Source organism: Besnoitia besnoiti, chromosome III, assembly GCF_002563875.1.
Source record: "Besnoitia besnoiti strain Bb-Ger1 chromosome III, whole genome shotgun sequence".
Taxonomy (NCBI): Eukaryota; Apicomplexa; class Conoidasida; order Eucoccidiorida; family Sarcocystidae; genus Besnoitia; species Besnoitia besnoiti.
In genome coordinates this window covers 2,528,742-2,546,930 of record NC_042358.1, presented here as the reverse complement: position 1 = coordinate 2,546,930, position 18,189 = coordinate 2,528,742, and the positions used below count along the sequence as shown (strand labels likewise).

Genomic DNA, 18,189 nt, shown 5'->3' with positions numbered 1-18,189 from the left:
ACTTGCAAATCCTGCAAAGTGACCCTGAAGCGCTCTTCAGGGATCTCTTTCGATTCAGTAGCCTTGCGCGCTTCTGGTCTGCCGACTCTCCTCGGAACCAGGCGGACGCGGAAGGCCAGCGTCCGCCACGCAGTGTGCGTTAGCACGAGACCGGCGCCGCGGTCGCTGTGCAGGAACAGAGACTTTTTGACTCCTTCTTGGCCCCATCCTGAGCCGCGTCCCCTTTCGGGTCCCTCTGAGCCCGCATCCTTCTGGTCTGTTTCCCTCCTTTTGTTCGGTACAGCCGAGTCACCGGAGTCCGTGTGGAGTGTCAAGGATGCCGTAGAGGGCGGCGGAGTGAATTTAAACCACAAGAGTTCCCAAGACGCTCGGCTTCCGCGAAGTGCTGCCGCTGCACGGATGGCTTGCAACTCGATATTTTGCTGCTGCGCTCCTTCTCCATCACTCGGGGCTCTGCTGAGAAGGCGCCGCAGGCGGTTTCTGCTCGCGCGGGCTCGACATGCTGGCGCGCCTGACTGCGGCCATTTTTGGCGACGGGGAACAGTTGGGCGTCCCTACACCAGGCCATGGCGGGAACCTGTTCCACGCCTCACCTGCAACTTCGCAGGCACCAGGCGCGCCCTTTCGATCGATTGGAACGCCTCCAGTTATCCACTTGTCGCCTCACGCCTGCTGGCGCCCACTGCCACGCCCCTCGAATGCGTCGCCCCAGGTGAGGACGCCTCCTGGCTCACTCCAACCCGATACTGCCGCGGCTTTTGGAATTCGGAAAGTCCGCGTCGTGGAGGAGCCCTGCGTCGTCGCCTCCCCTGCGGTGGCGGAAAGCTGCCCGACGTCAACAGAGGAAAGCAGCCAAACGCGCGAGCCTCCAACCTGTCCTGCGCTCCACGGAGCCTCTCGCCCTTGCCAACCAGACTGCTTCCCGGAGCGCAATCGGGCGCCTGATAGTCATCTGCATATCTCACTGCGCGAAAATAGAAACCCTTCCTGTGAGCAGAGAGCGGCCTTGCTGTGCGCCTGCGGCTCGGGTGTGCGTGTGCGGAAACAACTCGGCGGCGAGCAGCTCAGCGAGAGCTCCCAGATTTCGATATCTTCCGGCCCACTTGCCCGCGAGGAGGCCGCGCACCAGCCAGAGCGGAGACAGCAGCTCTACGACGACAGAAGCGGGGAGGCGCGATTGCGAGCCAATTCGTCAGACCGTCCCTTGGGATCAAAGGCTATCTACCCCTCTGCGTCTACCGTCTTGGGAAACCCGAAACGGTTCAATCTACGCCAGTCTCTGTGGCCTTGGCCGGATACACATGCTCCTCTCTCGTCGCGAGAAGCTCGTGACGACTCTGCACCCGCGACGAAGGTGTCGCAGGCGGAACGCGCGGCGCTGGCTCAAGCGCCGCTCGCTGTGACCTCGCCGACGGCCGGGCCTCGTATGCCCCCCCACGTGTGCTCGCCTGTATCCGCCCGGCTTTCGCCTTGCTCATCGTCTTCGGATCCTGCGTCTCCTTGCATCTGTGCCTCTTTGCCACCCGATTCGCAGGGTCCAGCAGCCCCACCCGCCGCTACTTCCTCGCAGGCGCTTTCAGCGGCGCCGAAAGCGCTCGGGGCCTATGCCCGCGCTTCGTCTGGGCGACCGCGTGCTGCGCTTGCTCACGGAACTGCTGCCAAGAAGCCGAGCGCGCTCCCCACCCGAGGAGACGCCCGAACGCCTGCGAACCACGGCCTCCCGGGGCTGCGCCCTGTGAAACCTTCAGGAAAACCCTCAGCAACCAGCTCCCGTCTTTCATCCTCTGCCGGCGCTCGTTCTTCTGCGCCGCATCTTCCGCCTCTCCGGAACGCCCACGTATTACTCGCGGACACGCCTGCGCCTCCTCGCTCTCTGGATGGCGGGCAGGCACCGAGAGAGACAGCAGCGACCGCTCCGTGTCGGTCCCGCGAGACCACAGTCGGCCGGCAAGGCGCAGCCCCCCGCGCGCAGGAGGCCGTCCTTGCTGAGCAGAAGCAACGCGCCAGGGCGACGACAAAAGGCCAGACAGCGCAGGCAGACGCATGTCTCCACTCACCGCCGCGGTTTCGCTCGCTGTCCCTCAGCTCCTACGCTGGTGTCTCCGCGGGCCCCCCACACGCTCGGTCGCACTCTTCCGCGCCTGCGCTCGTTTCACAGCCGGCGGCGACTCGGCCTCAGCCGCGGCAGCGCCGTAACGGGACGAGTGCTGATGCCGACGCGCGGCGCGACCCTGGTAAACCCGGCAGACCCAAGGAGCCTACCTCTGCAAGTCGACGAGAGTGGATGGAGAACCACCGTCAAGACGGTCAGAGACCAACACCGTGGACACGCAGCGCAGGGCCGCAGGAAGGCCTGACGCGCAATGGAAACGAACTGAGGGCATGCACAAGGTGCCCCCCGGAGACACGCGAGGCCCCTGTCTGGCGGCAAGGTGGCAGTCAAAAGAACCTGGAGGAAACACAGAACGCGGCAGCCGACCTTCAGGCAAGCGCGCAGGAGCTCAGAGAGCGCTTAGCCGACACGCGAACCGAGCGAGGACGAACTCGCACACGAGGGCCTTTGCTGCCGTCGACTGGTTGGCGCGGGCGGTCAGGTGACGCCCCCGCAGCCGCCAAAACGCGAGGCCTGGGGCTAGCGAAAGTGGGCCGATGCGTGGCAAGGGCAGGGGTGACTACAGACGAGCGACGCAGCCTGACACGGATCTGCGGCGCGACGGAGGAGACGACGAGTACACAACGTGAAAGTGTCCTCACCAGTGCGACACCTTGTGCGGCGCCTGCGAGTCCGCAGTCGGCGGCAGAGCTCGACTCGGGAGCCGAAGCAAGGAAGCGTCCAGGCCTCGCAGAAGGCACAGCGGCGCGCATGCCGAGCGCCTTGGATTTGAACGAGAGGCAGCGGGAACGGCTCGCGCAGGATAGTGGACGTGAGAGGCATAAGGGGAAGAACGACGGATGCGAAGGAGGCGCCAGAGGAGGACGAGACGCGCAGAGCGTCGAGGTAGACTCTGCCTCTGTCGCTCCCGGAACCGATCGACCGGGAGACTGGAGACAGCCGCGAAACGTTGGGACCCGCCGGTCAGGACTGAGTTCAGATTCTGCAGCTGACCCTCGACTCGATGCAGCAGCGACTACCCTCAAGGCAGCACCTGGGCGTCGTGAGTCGCTCCGACGTGGCGACGGGCGCGTCGCCGCGGGTACAGACACTGCGCAGGAGAAACACGCAGTTGACCGAGAGAGCCCCGGCTCGGATTTGTCGCGGGTTTTGACCTCGTCGGAGTGTCAGGAAATGCTGTGGAGCGACGGGCTACTTCCTGGAGAACAAAGCAGGCCTGGCGTCTTCTCAACTCCAGAGGAGTCTCCAGGCGACGTAGAAAAACAACGAATGGTGCAGCAGCTGAGAATACAGGAGCTAGGCGACGCATCTGTGGAGACGCGGACGGTCTGCGCAGAAACGAAAATGACGACGGCGTCAAAATCAGCGACCCCAGCTGCCTCCTTTGATCTGCCTCATCTGTCTTCTGCTTCCTTGGCTTCCGCTCCTCCGCCTTCTGCGTGGGGCCCTCGCGGGCGTCAGCGGCGACCGGTGTTCGAGTCTTTTGCGTCGCACCCATCCTGCGTCACGTCTTCGCCCTGTCTCTCTGTCACTCCGTATCCTTCGTTCAGCCTTCTTCCGCCGTCGGCGCGCCGGTCCTTCACGCCGACGACTCCTGAGCAGTGGGAAGAAGGCGCAGAAGAAGCCAAGGCGCGGGGCTCCGAAGGCGCGAGCGCAAGGGAGCAGGAAATACTCCTCCGCGACAGTGCGGGTTCGATTCACCTGTTTCGTCTTCCATCGTTCCTCGCGGCGGGCTGCAGACCCGCCACCTCGCCCGACTCGCAGTGGACGTGGGGGCCCTCGTCGCCAACGCCGCGCAAGCGAGGACTCGATGAGGCAGCATCGGAGCCCAGCGACCCAGAGCGTTACGTCGAGCCGCGTCCTCGCGCGCGAGCTCCGCCGCGGCGCTCCAGTCGTTCCTCTGCGAGGCCTGCCGCGTCTGTCTCGCGGCAGTGTGGGCATTGCGGAGAACCCGACTACACTGATATCCGGCTGGGGCCTACAAGCCCAGCAGCGGCGACGAACCAGGCTGCGGAGGACCCGTCGCCAAACACAGGGGGAGCGGCGCGCGGAGCGCGGAGAGCTGATGTGGCGTCTAGAGGGGCACCGAGAGAGGGAAACAGCGCGCCAGGCAGAAGAGAAGAATTGGGGCGCGAAGGCGCATTTTTCGATGCGTTTGCGTCGTGCCAAGTGCGTAGGGGAGAAAAAGGCGCGATGCAGAAAGACAGACTGGATGTGTTTGATCCAGGGCGAGAGGAGGAACCGGCCGGAAGCCTTCCACATCTTCTGTCACCGTCCGCCTTCCGCGTGAGTGGAGTCGTCCCTAGCGCAGATCGTCTAGCGTGTGACCTGAAGCCGCCGGCGAGCGTAGGCAGCGAGCGTGACCAGACGATGGAGACGCGAGAATCCGCAGTAGACAAAACCAGCGAGAAAGGACAAAGGCTCGAGGGAGGGAGTGCCGAAAGGGGGGGTTCCAGACCCCCCGGCGAACAGGGCGCGAGGCCTCGAGCGGGGGCGCAGGCAGAACACGTGAGGCAGGTCGCATCAGGCACCTTGCAGTTTCGTCTTGCTTCATCGACGTCGGAGGCGGACAACACAGGAGAGGAGACCGACTTTCTGGTCGCGGCGTCGAATCCGCACTCGTCAACTCCGAGCGGAGAGTACGCGGATCCCGCGCACTTTTTCTTCACAGAGAAAGGCTCCTGGACGGGCACACGAAGCACAAAAAAACTTGCTTCTCCGCGCTCCTGCTTGCCATCGCATGAGTCGCCCTGGTGCTGCCGGCCTTCGTGGCCTTCGCTCGAGGCTCGAGACGCGCGGTCTCCACTACCCTCGTCGTCTTTTACAGGCGACTCGCCTTTGTCTGAGGTCGCGAAAACCGCGCCTTCGCAGCCAGGCTTTCGTGGGTTTCTCTGCGGGTCCTCCGCTTCATCGAGCTCCGTGTGTGCGTCGGCTGGCGTGCGCGTCAACACACTGCAAGAGAACTACGGCTGCGAGGCCTCTCTCGCGTCTTCGCTTGCGTCTTCTGAGATACGACATAGCACACACACAGCAAGCGGGGCACACTTGGCTTCCTTGAAAATCCAAAGTGAGGCTGTATCGCTTACGGGTGAACTTTGCACATTCGCCTCGGCATTCGCTCCATTCGAGAGAAGCCTGGAGAGGCGACGCGCGCGCGGAGAGACGCAGCTTCCGCAGGGGAACACCACGCCGCGGAGAGCTTTTTCGAGCGCTATCCTGCATGATTTCTCATTGAGCGAAAGAGGAAGGGATGTGCCGGATATCGAGCGCCTGGAGTTCTCACTCTTGACGAAACCGCCCGCTGCGGCCGTCGCGGACGGCGGGGGGCCTGCGCGTACGTCTCGCTACGAGGTTTCAGGCAGGGAAAAGAGCGGAAGAGTGGAGAGTTCGAGCTGGTTTGGTGCTGGCGCAGGCGCCGACGAAGACGCCGACAGACCCCCCAGAAAGAGTGCCCTGTGTGTCGGCTGTAGCTATATCGGGACGTTCTGTGAACTCGGTGAGGAACGCCACAAACTCCACATCGCCGCACCGCGCACGCCTCTCCGGTACCTTCGCTTCCCATCTCTGCAAGCGCTTTCCACGATCTATAGAATACTGGTCTGTGGACAGCGACATGACCTTATGCAAGGCGGCTGTCCCTGAGAGTGCACGCGCTCCCTTCTAATCGCCGAGGGTTTGCGGGGGGCCTGCAGCGAGGCGCAAGGGAGGCGCAGATACATGCCAGAAGAAGGGTCACTGAAGAGGCACGTCCCGTAGAGCGACTGCTGGTGGTGCATGTCTTGTTCTCGCTTCAAAAACAGTTGCGTCGAGCAGGAGAGCTGTTGCAGGTCTCGTCGCCTAATCGTCTCTGTAGCCGCTGAGGCCCGTCGGACCCTCCTCGGGCGGGACTGCGTCGTAAAAAATAAACCTATCGGTTAATATGGTAGATAGGGGACGAGCTAACTCCAGACGTCCTTAAGCCTTCGCCCCCAATTTTGGTGATTTCTTATTCGTTCTTTCTCGCAGAGGGGGCCGTCGCAGACTGCCTCGCCTTCGCGGATGTGCTTCGCTACAGCCTCGGGTTCGACATCGTCAGGTAAACTGGGAGGGCGAGTGGATGTGCGAAAGGAACAGGGATCCAAAGACGATCTCGTCTAGAACGCAACGGGCACGATCGGCGTCTCCCTCGCGGCGCTGCTGCATGGGCGTCTACTGGAGCAGTTTTCCTTTCGTTCATTTGCGAATATGTCTCTCCTGTGTTGTGGGCTCGGGAATAAAGTGAGCAATCTTCGACTTCGCCTCTTGCGACGACGAGCGGTTGCGGCTGTGTGGCTCAGGTGCCTCTACACCGAGACGCGCGCAGGGGCGGCAGTGGCGGAGGAGACACTTCACTCTCCAACAAAGACCAATATCCTCGTGAGAAACGTCCCTGAGTGCGATGCTGTTGGCGGGCACTGGGCATGGGCGACGCGCCCGCGCCCAGTGCCCGCCAGCGGCGGATGGATGCAGCATGCAGCGACTCACACGAGCGAGCCAAAGCAGCAGCGGACGGCGGAGCACGACGCGCACGAACCGGCCAGTAACTGTGCGCGAGCATGTATCCTCGGCGTTTCATTTGAGAAAGTGATATGCATGCATGCCTGGTGGGTGAATTCCCGTCGTCTCCGCACCCGTCTGCCGCGGCGGCGCAGGAAGCGTTCTCTATGCACTCGTGTGGCGGGGGGTTTTCACACACGAACTCTGGTATATGTAAATGCATATGTGTATGGGAATTGCGGCTGAAAGGAACCCTTTTCGATGCAGCTTTACGTCTCCGCGGTGTGTCGTTCCGCCCACACTTTTGTGTCGAGCAGAGGTGACTCTCTAGACTCCGCAGATGCGTTGCGTCCGCTATGTCGTCTCAGAAGCACCTTTCAGCGCTCGTCGAGAACGGCCGAGCCGGCGACGTGCTGGTGTTTTTCTTCTCCGGCTGCGGAGTGCAATTGGCGCCCGAGCATCCGTACTTCGCCCCGCATTTCCCCGTAAGCAAGTGTCGTGTTTGGCTCGCTCGCATCGCCGCTTTATTCGCTGTGCGTCTGTAGCAAAGACGCCACGTGTCCCTCTCCGCGTTTAGGGTTTAGGCATAGGCAGGCACGCGCGCGAACTCGTGACCGCTCCCATTACGCCGATGACCAAGTCGCAGCGCAGGCGCAGAGTCGTCTCGTTCCCGAGTTTCTCCCGCGGTGTTCAAAAGGCGGACAGGCGACGCGGCGTCTTGCTTTCATTAAGCGAAGGTGTGCCGCGCGCGACGGGCTGCAGACGCCCCGTGGCGCCTCTGCTCGCAGCGTTACTATGCCGAGAAGGAAGCGAGGCTTTGCGAGTCTAAACGGATGATGAATGCTTCCAGGTGTGCGTGCGCCCAGCCGCAGTGCGTGGGGTCAACAGATCCAACCCGAGTATATCTAAATATGTGCATGCACATGCACTGCTGTGATAACGTTGCCGACGCAAAGTGCTCATTTGTAACGCTTCGCTCTCCTCTTTCGCGTTTTCTTAGGAGGCGGCTCTGCTGCCTGAGGACTTTTGCGCCGACAGAGGTTCTGCGAAGCGCCTTCTGGCGGGCGCCGAGTTGAGGCATCTCATTTCCGCAGTCGCTCCTGGTGAGGTCTGCAGACAAACAGGGACAGAGCCGAACGTCCACTCGCTGGTCTCTGCAGAGGCCCTGATGCGGCGCATGCGTACAGCCGCGTGTTCGCAGCCTTGAGCGCGGTGGGCTGCTCGTATGGACCACGAAGCCCTCGTAGTCTAACTGCAGCTAAACTCGGTTTCTTGAGTGTTGTGTCTGTGTACCCTTGCGTGCCTTGCGTCTTCAGGGGTTCAGGTGTGTCTGATTCTCGACTGCGGTCAAGCGCACCTGCTGCTGCCGTCCCTCGCGTCCTGCTACTTCTCGGCCGAGAGCCTATCGCCGCAAGCGGCTCAAGGTACGCCGACTTTGCATGTTCTCCATGGAAGGTCTAAACCAGTAGTCCAATTCGTCGTATATACTCTCCAGAAAAGGCCGATGGCGCATCCTGTCTTATAGATGCTCACTTCAAGGACGATACCACTGATCAGACTAGTCTTCTGCGCGGTGGTGGTCGCTGTGCTGCGTCGCTCTCGGCGCTCCGCTCGCGCCTTGAACTTCTTCTCCGCACTCTCCTCGCAGCGCCTGGCAAGCGGAGAAAGAGACGAACTCGCAGAGTAAATGTCTAGGCGCCTCCAGATGCCGCGTGCCATGGCTTGCCCCCTCTCACCTGTCTACGCTTTGTCGTGTTGTTGCAGAGAGGCCAGCTGGCGCCTTCCCGCAGCTTGACCGGACGGGCACGGAAACGGATTTTTCCAGTGGGAATGCGGCTCAGGACGTCCGTAACGATTTATCCGCGGCTGCTTCTCAGGCGTCCACCCTGCTTTCGTCGTCTGCGTTTTCTCGGCCGGATTCGAATGCAGCTGGCTCGTCCCTCTTGTTCGCTGCCTCTGGACCGTTCGCCTCGTCGTCGGCGTTTCCGGCGGGCTCGGCGCGCCCGCCACATAGAGGCCTTCCGCCGCCTGCAGCCCGCGGGCTACAGTATCGTCCGCGATTCAAGAGTGCAGGCGTCTTTCCTTGCAGCCCCTTGCCGCGTTCTTCTGAAGGTCAAGGTCGGCCGCTCCACGCGCTGGCTGGAGAGGCTGTCCCTTCGCTTTTGCTTTCGGCGAAGAGGTTTTCCGAGGCATTGGGGTCAGCGCAGGCCGACACCAAGGATTCAGTAAGGCCCTGACTCGCTAAAAGTGTCACCCCAACATCACCTGCCTTCATCAATTGGTTGCCTTCCCAGTGAGCTGCGGTGGCAGCAGAGACGCGGCAGTCACCGGGGATCCGCACGAACGCGAATTCCGTGGAAGCGGAAAGGCCCCATTTCACAACGAGTTGTGGACGCACTTCAGAGGAGAGCAGCACGCTCGATGCATCGGAGCTCCCTTTGTTTTCCGTTTGCCGGTGCTCGTGCAGAGCACAGCGTCAGTCTTCGCCTTCATCCCCGATGAACAGACGCCGGCGGCTGAGGTCCTGCTGCGTGGAGCCGAAAGGCCGACAGGTGCGTTCGAGAGCGGCGGCGAGCGAACGACTGGAATCGAAGCCCGCGCAGTGCGCGCAGCGCCACATAAAAAACTCGGTTCTCGCCATGCAGCAGCGGGAGGCGGGAGTCTGTCGGCAAGCAGGCGCACGGAGCAGCGAACAAAAGAGATCGGCTGACGCAGGCGGGCGGCCAAACCTCCGACATACATGAAGGGGGCACGCGCCGTGGAGGATACTCTAGACGCACACCACGAAGGCGAAGCGCAGAGGAGACGATTCGCACCGAGTTTTTCGTACCCTTATGGCTGTCTGTCCGCGCGCGCGCTCAGGCTGGTTAACGCATCGACTTCTAACAGCACTCCAGACCCTACCGGCAGGCGCGTCCTACTTCGATGTGGGCGATCACGCTGCGACTGCTTGCCTCCATCTTCAGCCTTCGTAAGCTCGTTCACTCTCCATCCTACCCGGTTTCGAGCGTCTCGACTGCCCTCGTGAACTCTGTCGTGAGCACAGCGTCCCGCACAGGTAGCGTCGTGCGCTGGTTAACCCATCTATAACGCGTAGATATCTCGATGCATATATCTGTATGAATGGATATCTGTGTTGTTGATGGGGCGGCGGATAGCCTTTTCGGTATTGTGTGTGGTGGTGTCTCCTTTCCGTTACAACTCGTTCAGCATGCATCTCTCTGCAACCGGCGAGGCGCGTAGCTTCGGGATGCAGTACGCCAGAATGGGCGCGTTCCAGGGAGCAGAGAAATTCAGGCTTTGCTTCACTCCTCACACCCCGCCGCACTCGTGCGCTTTCCTCTCCCGTAAGGAGTCGCAGTCGAAGAATTAGACAGCTGCGCAAGGCGCGAGCGATGCATCTGTCGCCGCGATTGTTGATGCGGATCTATAGTGTATCCGGGCAAATAGACGTCTGTTTATGTGAGCGCGCGTGCAAACCTGCGCTCGGGCGTGCTTGGAAGAACAAGAGTACGATTTCCGAAGTGTCGCGCACCGACATGGGGTCGGTCGCGGAGGAAGGCGCTAACCCACTCGAAAGGGCATGAATATACGGCCTCATATCCGCGTCTTCGTTCCTCCTAGTAATCCTGTCTCGTGGCATAGCTCCAGCGCAAGTTCACTGTCTCTTCGAGATGCACGCGCAGTTGGCTGGCGGCTCGCTGAAACGTAACCCCTCTCGCAGCCGCGCTGCGCACTCTACGGTTGTTGGCGGCGTATTCATTCTAACGGATGTCTCTCCAGCGCGACGTTCGTTGATTCGTATGTCGCTCGTCCCGGTGCTGCACCGCGATCGCCAGATCACGGTGGTGTTGTTTTTGTCGTTTGGTGGTCTTTGCAGATGAACCTGCAGTCTCTTCGCTCTTTCCGGTGTCTTGTCGTCGGTATCCCTACTACGTGCCGCCTTCCTTCGCTGCAGGGCCGATTTCTCGTCAGGCCAGCGTTGGGCGCTTGTTCGCGCCCAACGCTTCCTGTGCTGCGGAGAGGCCTTGCCGTCGCTCTTCTGAATGTCCCCACACAGCCTCTGCCCGCGCCTCGTCTTCTGCGTCGCCGCGCGCTTCGCATTCTGCCCTCACATCCGCGTCTGGTTCTGGTCGCTCGCTGCTTTTCTGCGCGGCGCCTTCGGCTACTCTCTCGGATTCTTCATCTGCGTCCCTGTCATCCGCGTCTTCCGCTCTTGCGCGCTTCGCCCCGTGCTCCCCCCCGCAGCCACGCCTCTGGGAGCTTCCTGCAGAACGCGTGTCTTGTTCTAGGGCGCTTTCTCCCTTCCTGGCGGCTCGCCCGCTTTCGCCTTCGTGTTCACCAGGTCCCCTCGACCCTCCCTGTGGCGCACGGTTGCTGCGTCGTTCGTGGGAGTCTGCGTCGTCCTCCGCCTCGGCGCGTCCCAAGCAGAGATCCAGCCCGCTGACCGCAGCCGCCTGGGCAGCTTCCCCTACACCCGTCTGCGAACAGGCCCTCCGCGCGCGGGAGTGTCGCGCGCGGCTCCTGTGGAGGCGCGCAGTGGAGAGCGTCGCGTCAGGCGGGGCGGAGCAGACGCAGCTCAAGAGCGACGCAGCGCTCACGCGATGCGCAGCGCTGGAGGAGGATTGCGTGTTCACCGTAAATGGAATCTGGTTCGCCGATGGCATGCTGGGACACTGATAAGAGAAGCTTAAACGCGACTTGGAGAGAAACGCGTCTGCTGCTCACGCTGAAGCGAAAGTCGCTGCGGGAAGCGGAGGATCCCTCGGCTGAGCAGAAGACTCTCTACGCATTGTTTCAGGTGAAGTCGCCGACACCGGCTCGGCACGCTGGAGGGCAGACGGCGTGCGATGTGCGGAAGACTGGAGGCATCTCAGACGAGAAGCGACAGGACGGGGAAGCGAGCGACGTAGGCAATTTGGACCTAAGAAGAATGGACAGAAGACTCGGCGAGAGGCAGATGCTGTGACAATTCCCAGAAGGCGCATGAGACGGAAACAGAGGACTCTGGCGAGAGCCGAGACTGCGAGAACCGCACCGACGGGAACAGGCAAACGCGGCAACTGAGCGCGCGAATATTCAGTGAAGGACATGGAGACCTGCGCTTCCATCTCTTCCATGGGGACGCCAACGAGGCAGGGACCCAAACCGAGACGGAGCAACAGCGTGCCTGCCGGACGGACGCAGAAGGGACACGAGACAATCGAGGGAGAATGAATTTCCTTGGCGGGGAAATGGATGAAAACGGTATTACGACGGACGATGCTGGAGAGCCGCTTCGTGGGAGACACTGCTGCGGTTTCGAGACTAACGGAATCGAAGCTGACCAAGCTCCCGATTGGCTCGGAGAAGCGTCTATGTCGCTCTCCAGGCAAGAGACGACGTGCTCCCCCCTGTTAGCGTCTCTTCGTTACCTTCATTTTCTTCTTCTCTCGGTGGAGCTGGCGTCCTGCGTTCAAATCTTCGACTCAGCGACCTCTTTCGCATACTCCGCGTCATTCTCTTGAGGCTTGTCGCCTGGCTTCTCCTCCTGCTCCCACGCTCGTCGCCTGTGGCGTCCTCGAGTCTTCCGTGTACAGCGGCGCCATTCGCTGCGCGTGAGGAGTCGAAATAAGCCTACCTTCCGCTCGGTTGTCGCCTGCCACAACCTGAGCAGCCACGAGCGTTCTTCGTCTCTTGCCTCTCCCGCCTGCACAGTGCCCACTGGGAGGCGTTTTTTTTTTCACTCTCTTTGGACCCTCCTCTGTCGCTTGTCTCCTTCGCGCATGCCCTCTTTGGTTGAAACGTGATGCTGGGCGCAGTTACGTTCAGACTCCCCATCTCACTCGCGTGCGTCTGTACAGAACTCGAAGCAGAGACTCAGAGGAGAAGAGGCTGCCTGAGGCGGAGAGAGGCCTACTGTGCAGAACACGTAGTGCTGGCAAGGCGATTGGAGCCGTCGAGCCCGTTCGGGCTGCGTTATTCTGGTTCAATTGCTCTCTTGTACGAGCGCTTGTGAATCGGAGAGTCGCCTCGGCCGCCCCAATCCGTTGTTGATTTCGAAATTTTTCTGCCGAGGACCGCGTGTGGTAGTGCAGTGCTAGAATGCGGATGGCGGGTCTAGTCCAGTCAGAAAGAGAGCCACCAGCCTGCGAACAAAATTGCTGAAGCCTCTGCTGTCTTCGGTGACTGTCTAGAGTTCCCATGGACGAGAGCGAATGAACGCTTTGCTCCTGTAGTCTCGCAACTGACAGCCGGCACTGGGCATGTGCCCAGCGATGCCCGCAGGCTAAATGCGTATGTACGTGCACGTCTCTGCATGTCGTGAAGTGAATGTCCCGGAGCCTCGCGGCTGACTCCTTTTTTTGCCACCATCTGCGTTGTTACCAGGCTAGAGAAGGTATTTCTCCTAATTCTTCAGTCTTCCTGTGTACAGAGGTGTGTAACTCGTCGCCTAGCTGCGGCTCTGAACACAGAAAAGCTCGTTTGTGGATGAATCCAGTGACGCATAATGCACACCAGGCAACACAGGACACCAAGGAGTCAACTCCTGTTCAAGAAGTCACCCAAACCGCAGGCTGCTGCGATGGAAAAGTATTGCTGCGGAACGCAGTTGCACACGTGACGGTGTGTCGCGACGAGGCGCGAAGCATGTGTCCCTGTATAATGTCGGACGACCGTCAGTCCTCTCACTGAGCTTGTGGCCTGTGCGCACACCCGGGACGCAATGGATTCTCAGTCCGTTCAACACTATGCTTTAGCAAACGCTCAGTGTGTGCAACCCCTGCTGCGTGGTGCGACGATCCTGTCTCCGCTCAGTATGATTGCCCGTCACTAGTGACTCGGAATACTTGGGCACTGGGGACCGCAGGCAGGCACAACTTCGGCTCTTTGTGCTCCCCCGTCGATGTTCTTCGTTTTCCCGTCGAAGTACAACAGCAGGAAATGGGCTGGGCATTGTTTTGCGCTAACTAGCGCGCATGTAGGTCACTTCTGGGTAGGGTAGAGCGAGCGCCCTACGAGCGTCGAGCTGCCTTCGCCTCCCCAGCTGCGGCTGCGAAGCCTCCCGTCCGCCGCGAAGTTTGAGGTTCCCGACGATCCTGGTGAGAATTTTCATTAAGTTGCACGCAGATTGTGTGGTTGGGCGACGACCGGTTGAGTCGTTTTCCCTTTTTTCATTTCTCCTCCGCTTGCCCTCTGGAGCTGACACCACGCGGGGCTGTAGGTACAGCGCAACCCCACCGCGAGGTCGCACGCGAATCGCCGAGCCAGACAGAAGCCAGCGGCCGATCCCGACTTTAGGCACCTCTCTTGGAAAGAAGCAGCCCTGTTGTGCTTATTTTACTTTCCTCTTCTCAGGAGAAACAATCGTTGTGGAAGTGTCAACGGTTAGCACAGCAGAGGTCCGCGAGTCCGTGCATCGAAGCTCTACCTCTCCAGTCGGCGCGGTGGCCTGCCACGCGTTCGCCGATTGTTGCTCACGCACATCCTTCTTCTCTCCTTTTTCCCTTTGTCCTCCCGCCAGTTCCCCGATTCACTTCTCTGTCGTTTGCCTTTCCTGGCTCTGACATTTGCTTCATTCTCTGCATCCCCGCTCCCTCGTTTCCGTCCCTTGCCCTCGTCTCCTGCTGTGCGCCGCTCGCGACCGCGGTGCTTCATGTCTTGCTCTCTCACATTTTCCCCGCGTTCGCCCCTAATTTTCCCTTCTTCCCGCTGTTGTCATTTCCGCGGTGGCCTTCAGCGTCCGCCTTCCCGATCTGCATATCCACTGTTGTAGTGCTGCCCTGGTCCTCTTGCCGCTCTCGCGTCATCATCACTTTCACGCGAGTTTTTCCTCCGTTGTTTTCTTTTTCTCCCCCGCTTCTGCCGATACACCACCGTGCTGTTCTCGCCGTACAAACGTATTGTTTCTTGTATTGGATCTCGTCTCCCAGGCTGGCGCCCGCAAGGAGTAAATTTTGGCGTTCACGTACCCGGCTCGCTCTCGCTGCCCTTCTAGTGCATTATTCCATCTTTTCCCGCGATTTCGTATCCGTTCCGCTCCTTGTCGGTTCCGTGGCTCCGTGGCGTGCTCGCATCGGCTGTGCGGCCGCTACGGTTATGGTTCTTGAGAGTCCCTGCATGAATCTTTTCTTGGCAACTCGCTTTTCCCGCGATGGAGCCGCCGACCAGGGTGTGTGCGGAATCCACACTGGGGCCTCCCTCTGACTCTCACCGCCGAAACGCGGAGGGGCGTCTGCGAGCTTCTTCGTGGTCGGTCTCGCCCTCGCTTCTTTCTGCGTCATGTCTTCCTTCGCTCTGCCAGGGTGCGTTATCCGCGGCGGGTTCGTCTGACTCGCTTGGCGCTTCTCAGAGGGATTGCCGCGCGATGCCGTCTCCTTGTAAATTCGCCTCTGCTTCCCCGCCAGTGTGTGGATCTCTCTCGACGGGGGCTGTTCCGCGTGGATGTTGCCGGCGTCCTCGCGGGTCTGGCACCTTTCTGTGTCTTGCCCTTCTCTTGGTAGCCCTCGGGTGCGAGCAGCTCCCATCGCCTCGTCAGCCTCTTTTCTCCGCTCGCGCTGCGGAGCCCAGCACTCTGTCGTCGTCAGACAAAGAGCGCGAGCTGAATCGCGTCCTCCAAGACCTCGAAAGGCTCCTGCGTCCAACGCCTCCTTCCGCGTCTTCACCCGCGTCTCCCGACCACCACGGGCGGGAGGCAACGCCACCGCCTTCTGTCGCAGACCTGCATCTTCTGGAGGCTTTGTCGGCTTACCGCCTGGCGCAGCAGAGCGGCGGCTCACTCGCGCGGGATCCCCAGGCCCTGGCGTCGCTTTTGCGCGAACTGCAAGGCGTGCAGGAGGCTCTGAAGCGGTCGCTACCTCCGCTGGGTTCGTCTGCCGTCCAGGGCAGTGGAGCTGGGGAGACGTACCGACCTCGCGAAAGTGCGGAATCGAGCCTTGCCGGGTCTTCTTCCCACGATTTCGCGTCCTTTCGGAGAAGCGAGGACGAGCGAGCGCGAAGAGAGGAGCGGAAGCCGGCGACCAGCCACTTGACTGTGGTGGTGACTACCGTCGTCTGCACAGTCATCTCTCTCCTCGTCTTGTTCGTCATCCTTCGCGTCCAGACGAACTCCATGGTCCGATCAGGAAAGGCGGAAACGGTGCGCGAAGGGAACAAGAGACTCCTCGCTCCAGGGCGTGGCCGCGCGCGCGCGGGGGACTGCTGCGAGGGCGACGCCGCGGCGCCTGAGAGAGTCCGCCACGTCTCTGGGGCGAGCGCCTACCGGCAGACAGAGGACGCCGCGCGCGAGCCGAGCTTCTCGAGCTCCTGCGGATCGTCGCGTGACCACGCGCTGCGGAGAAGGCCGCTCAAAGACGGCGCGAGGCACAGCGCACGGAGGGATGAACAGGACGAAGGCAGGGGGCTCAGCTCCCGCAGGGCGGTCCAGTGCGCCTACAGCAGCGCAGCGCGACAGTGGCGAGAGGGGAAGAGCCACGGGCGCCTTGAAGAGATCGATGAAGACGAAGAGGCGGCTTGCGTGCATGGAATGGAAGCCAGACGAGACTCGGTAGACTGCGGAAGAAACCGGAATGTGTGCCCGCAAGAGAAGAGTCTGATGGACGTCTCGTCGCCGTCTGGGTCGGAGTTCTCCGGAGACGAGGCGGAGGGCGCCCGAGTGATCAACCACACAGCGCGCCAGGTCTTTGGACAGCGAGGCGACAGCTCAGGTAAATCCCTCTCTGAGGTTTCCGTGCTTTTAAAGACCTGCTGTCCCGTAGCTCATGGGCTCACGAGTGGCGCTGCAGCCCTGTTGCCTTCCAGCTTTGATCCTTTCCTTTTGTGTATTTGACCGGGCATGCTCCAGCTGCTCCCTGTGACCCACTCTCTTCTCTCGCGTCGCTATTTTTTCGGGGGGGTTCTCTGCGAGCTTTCCAGGGCGTGTTTCTATTCGTGTCTCATCTTCTTCCATCGTGCTTGTACCTCCGGCATTCATTCCAGCAGGCTCTCCTTTGTTCTCTCTCTTTGTTCTGTAGCGTATGCATCCTGTGGTGGGCAAGCGGGGTCTCTCTCGCAGTTTATTCGCCGCTTGGGTTGTCTTTCGCATGCGTCTCTGCAGAGTCTCTCGCCTCCTCAGCTTCCACGCGGCAGGTGCCGCAGCCTTCTCCGCATGTCGCGGAGAAGCAGCAGCGCTACGAGGACCTCTGCAGCTCGCTCTTTCAGAGGCTGGGGGAGTTGCTTCAGGAGGAGGATCTCGCGGCGCAGAACAAGGCAGAGGGCGACGGCGCGGAGGAGGCGGTGAAGGCGACGGGCTCCGACGCGAAGGGCGCAAGCGAGGTCGCGAACGGCAGCAAGAAAGAGATCGAGGAGATCCTCACGAAGCTGGCGCTGATGCTGAAGGACATCGAGCGAGACTTCAGCGGATCGCGCCCGGGCTACATCACCTGCATGATTCGGTGCTGCAACAGCCTTCTGCGGCTGGATGGCTTGACCTTGCTGAGCCGGTGCTCTAAGGAGGAGGGCCTGCGGAATAAAGCTCAGGAGGTGATTGAGACAGTCGTCCCGTGCATCTGGTCGTCTTGAGAGAGGGCGGGATGGCTGAAAGGCAGCCGCGAGAGATCGAACGCAAAGCCTTGAGGGGAGTGACTTATGAGTTTTTTCTTGTTCTCTGCCGGAGACAGATGCGACGAAGCGCGCCGCGCGTTGTCGTGCAGCCCGGAAGAGAAAACGTGGTGTTTCTCTTCGGCGCCATGCCGCTCCAACTCGCTCTGTGGATGTGAAAAAACAACAGACGCCTGCCGCGCCCTCAAGGAGACAGGCGAAGTCGCGAAACGAAACACCTAGGCTTGTGGGGACCGCAACGGACTCTCTGCCGAGCGTGCGTTTCCGCGGGAAAACGATGGCGTGCAAGTTTTCGCTTCCGGTGCTGCTAGCCTTCGCGCCGAACGGATGCAGTGTTACCACGAGGCGGCGGGTTCAAGGCGAAATGGATTAGCGGGAGGGAGAAACAGAAGCTCCACTCTTAGTGCGATTCAGCACCGGCTCTTGAGCGGGAAAACGTTCGGAATGAGGGCAGGCTTAGGCCGAAGCCACGCAGCGAAAAAACACACAGGCTTCAGAATCCAAGATATCCCCTCACGGCTCTCCTGCTGCCTTCGAAGAGTCCCCTGTTGGGCCCGGCGGGCCGTCTGGGGTGCCTCGCCCCCTCGCCGTAGATAAATCCGCGACAAAAGGTGACTAAGTCTTCAAACAGGGACAGAGGATCATTTGCAGAGGAACTTCGGTCCTTTGCCTGCTTTCTGGGACGCACCCTAGCATCCAAGTCGCATTTCTATCAGGAATGTAATCCCTCAACCCTACATGAATGAATAAACAGGGCTTGTCTGTCTGTCTTCGTTCAGCTCGCCCAGACGAGGCGACGGACAGCTACTCACTGTCCGACTGGTTTGAGGTTGCTGGCCTGGTCACGGAAAAACTGAATATATATATATATATATATATATATATTTATATGACGGGTCGTTATTTTTATTGCGGCAGAGGACGCGACGTACGCTACTGAAGTTGAGCTCAGATATATGTGAAGCCTTTGATTAGTCCCTCCG

At 60.7% G+C, this 18,189-nt stretch overlaps 2 protein-coding genes across 2 annotated transcripts; both read left to right on the top strand.

Annotated features, from left to right (window-relative positions):
- Nucleotides 1-499: 499 nt before the first annotated feature.
- On the top strand, nt 500-11,308 carry BESB_046510 (uncharacterized protein; the record flags this gene model as incomplete). The annotated part of the gene is made up of 11 exons (XM_029363102.1): nt 500-5,609; nt 6,119-6,188; nt 6,430-6,508; nt 6,997-7,113; nt 7,629-7,731; nt 7,945-8,052; nt 8,393-8,853; nt 9,096-9,180; nt 9,491-9,599; nt 9,839-9,975; nt 10,509-11,308. 11 exons carry the CDS (start codon nt 500-502, stop codon nt 11,306-11,308), a joined length of 7,179 nt encoding a protein of 2,392 aa, XP_029220468.1.
- Nucleotides 11,309-14,762: 3,454 nt separating this feature from the next.
- BESB_046500 (uncharacterized protein) lies at nt 14,763-17,167 on the top strand (the record flags this gene model as incomplete). Its single annotated transcript, XM_029363101.1, has 2 exons — nt 14,763-16,314; nt 16,704-17,167. 2 exons carry the CDS (start codon nt 14,763-14,765, stop codon nt 17,165-17,167), a joined length of 2,016 nt encoding a protein of 671 aa, XP_029220467.1.
- Nucleotides 17,168-18,189: the final 1,022 nt, after the last annotated feature.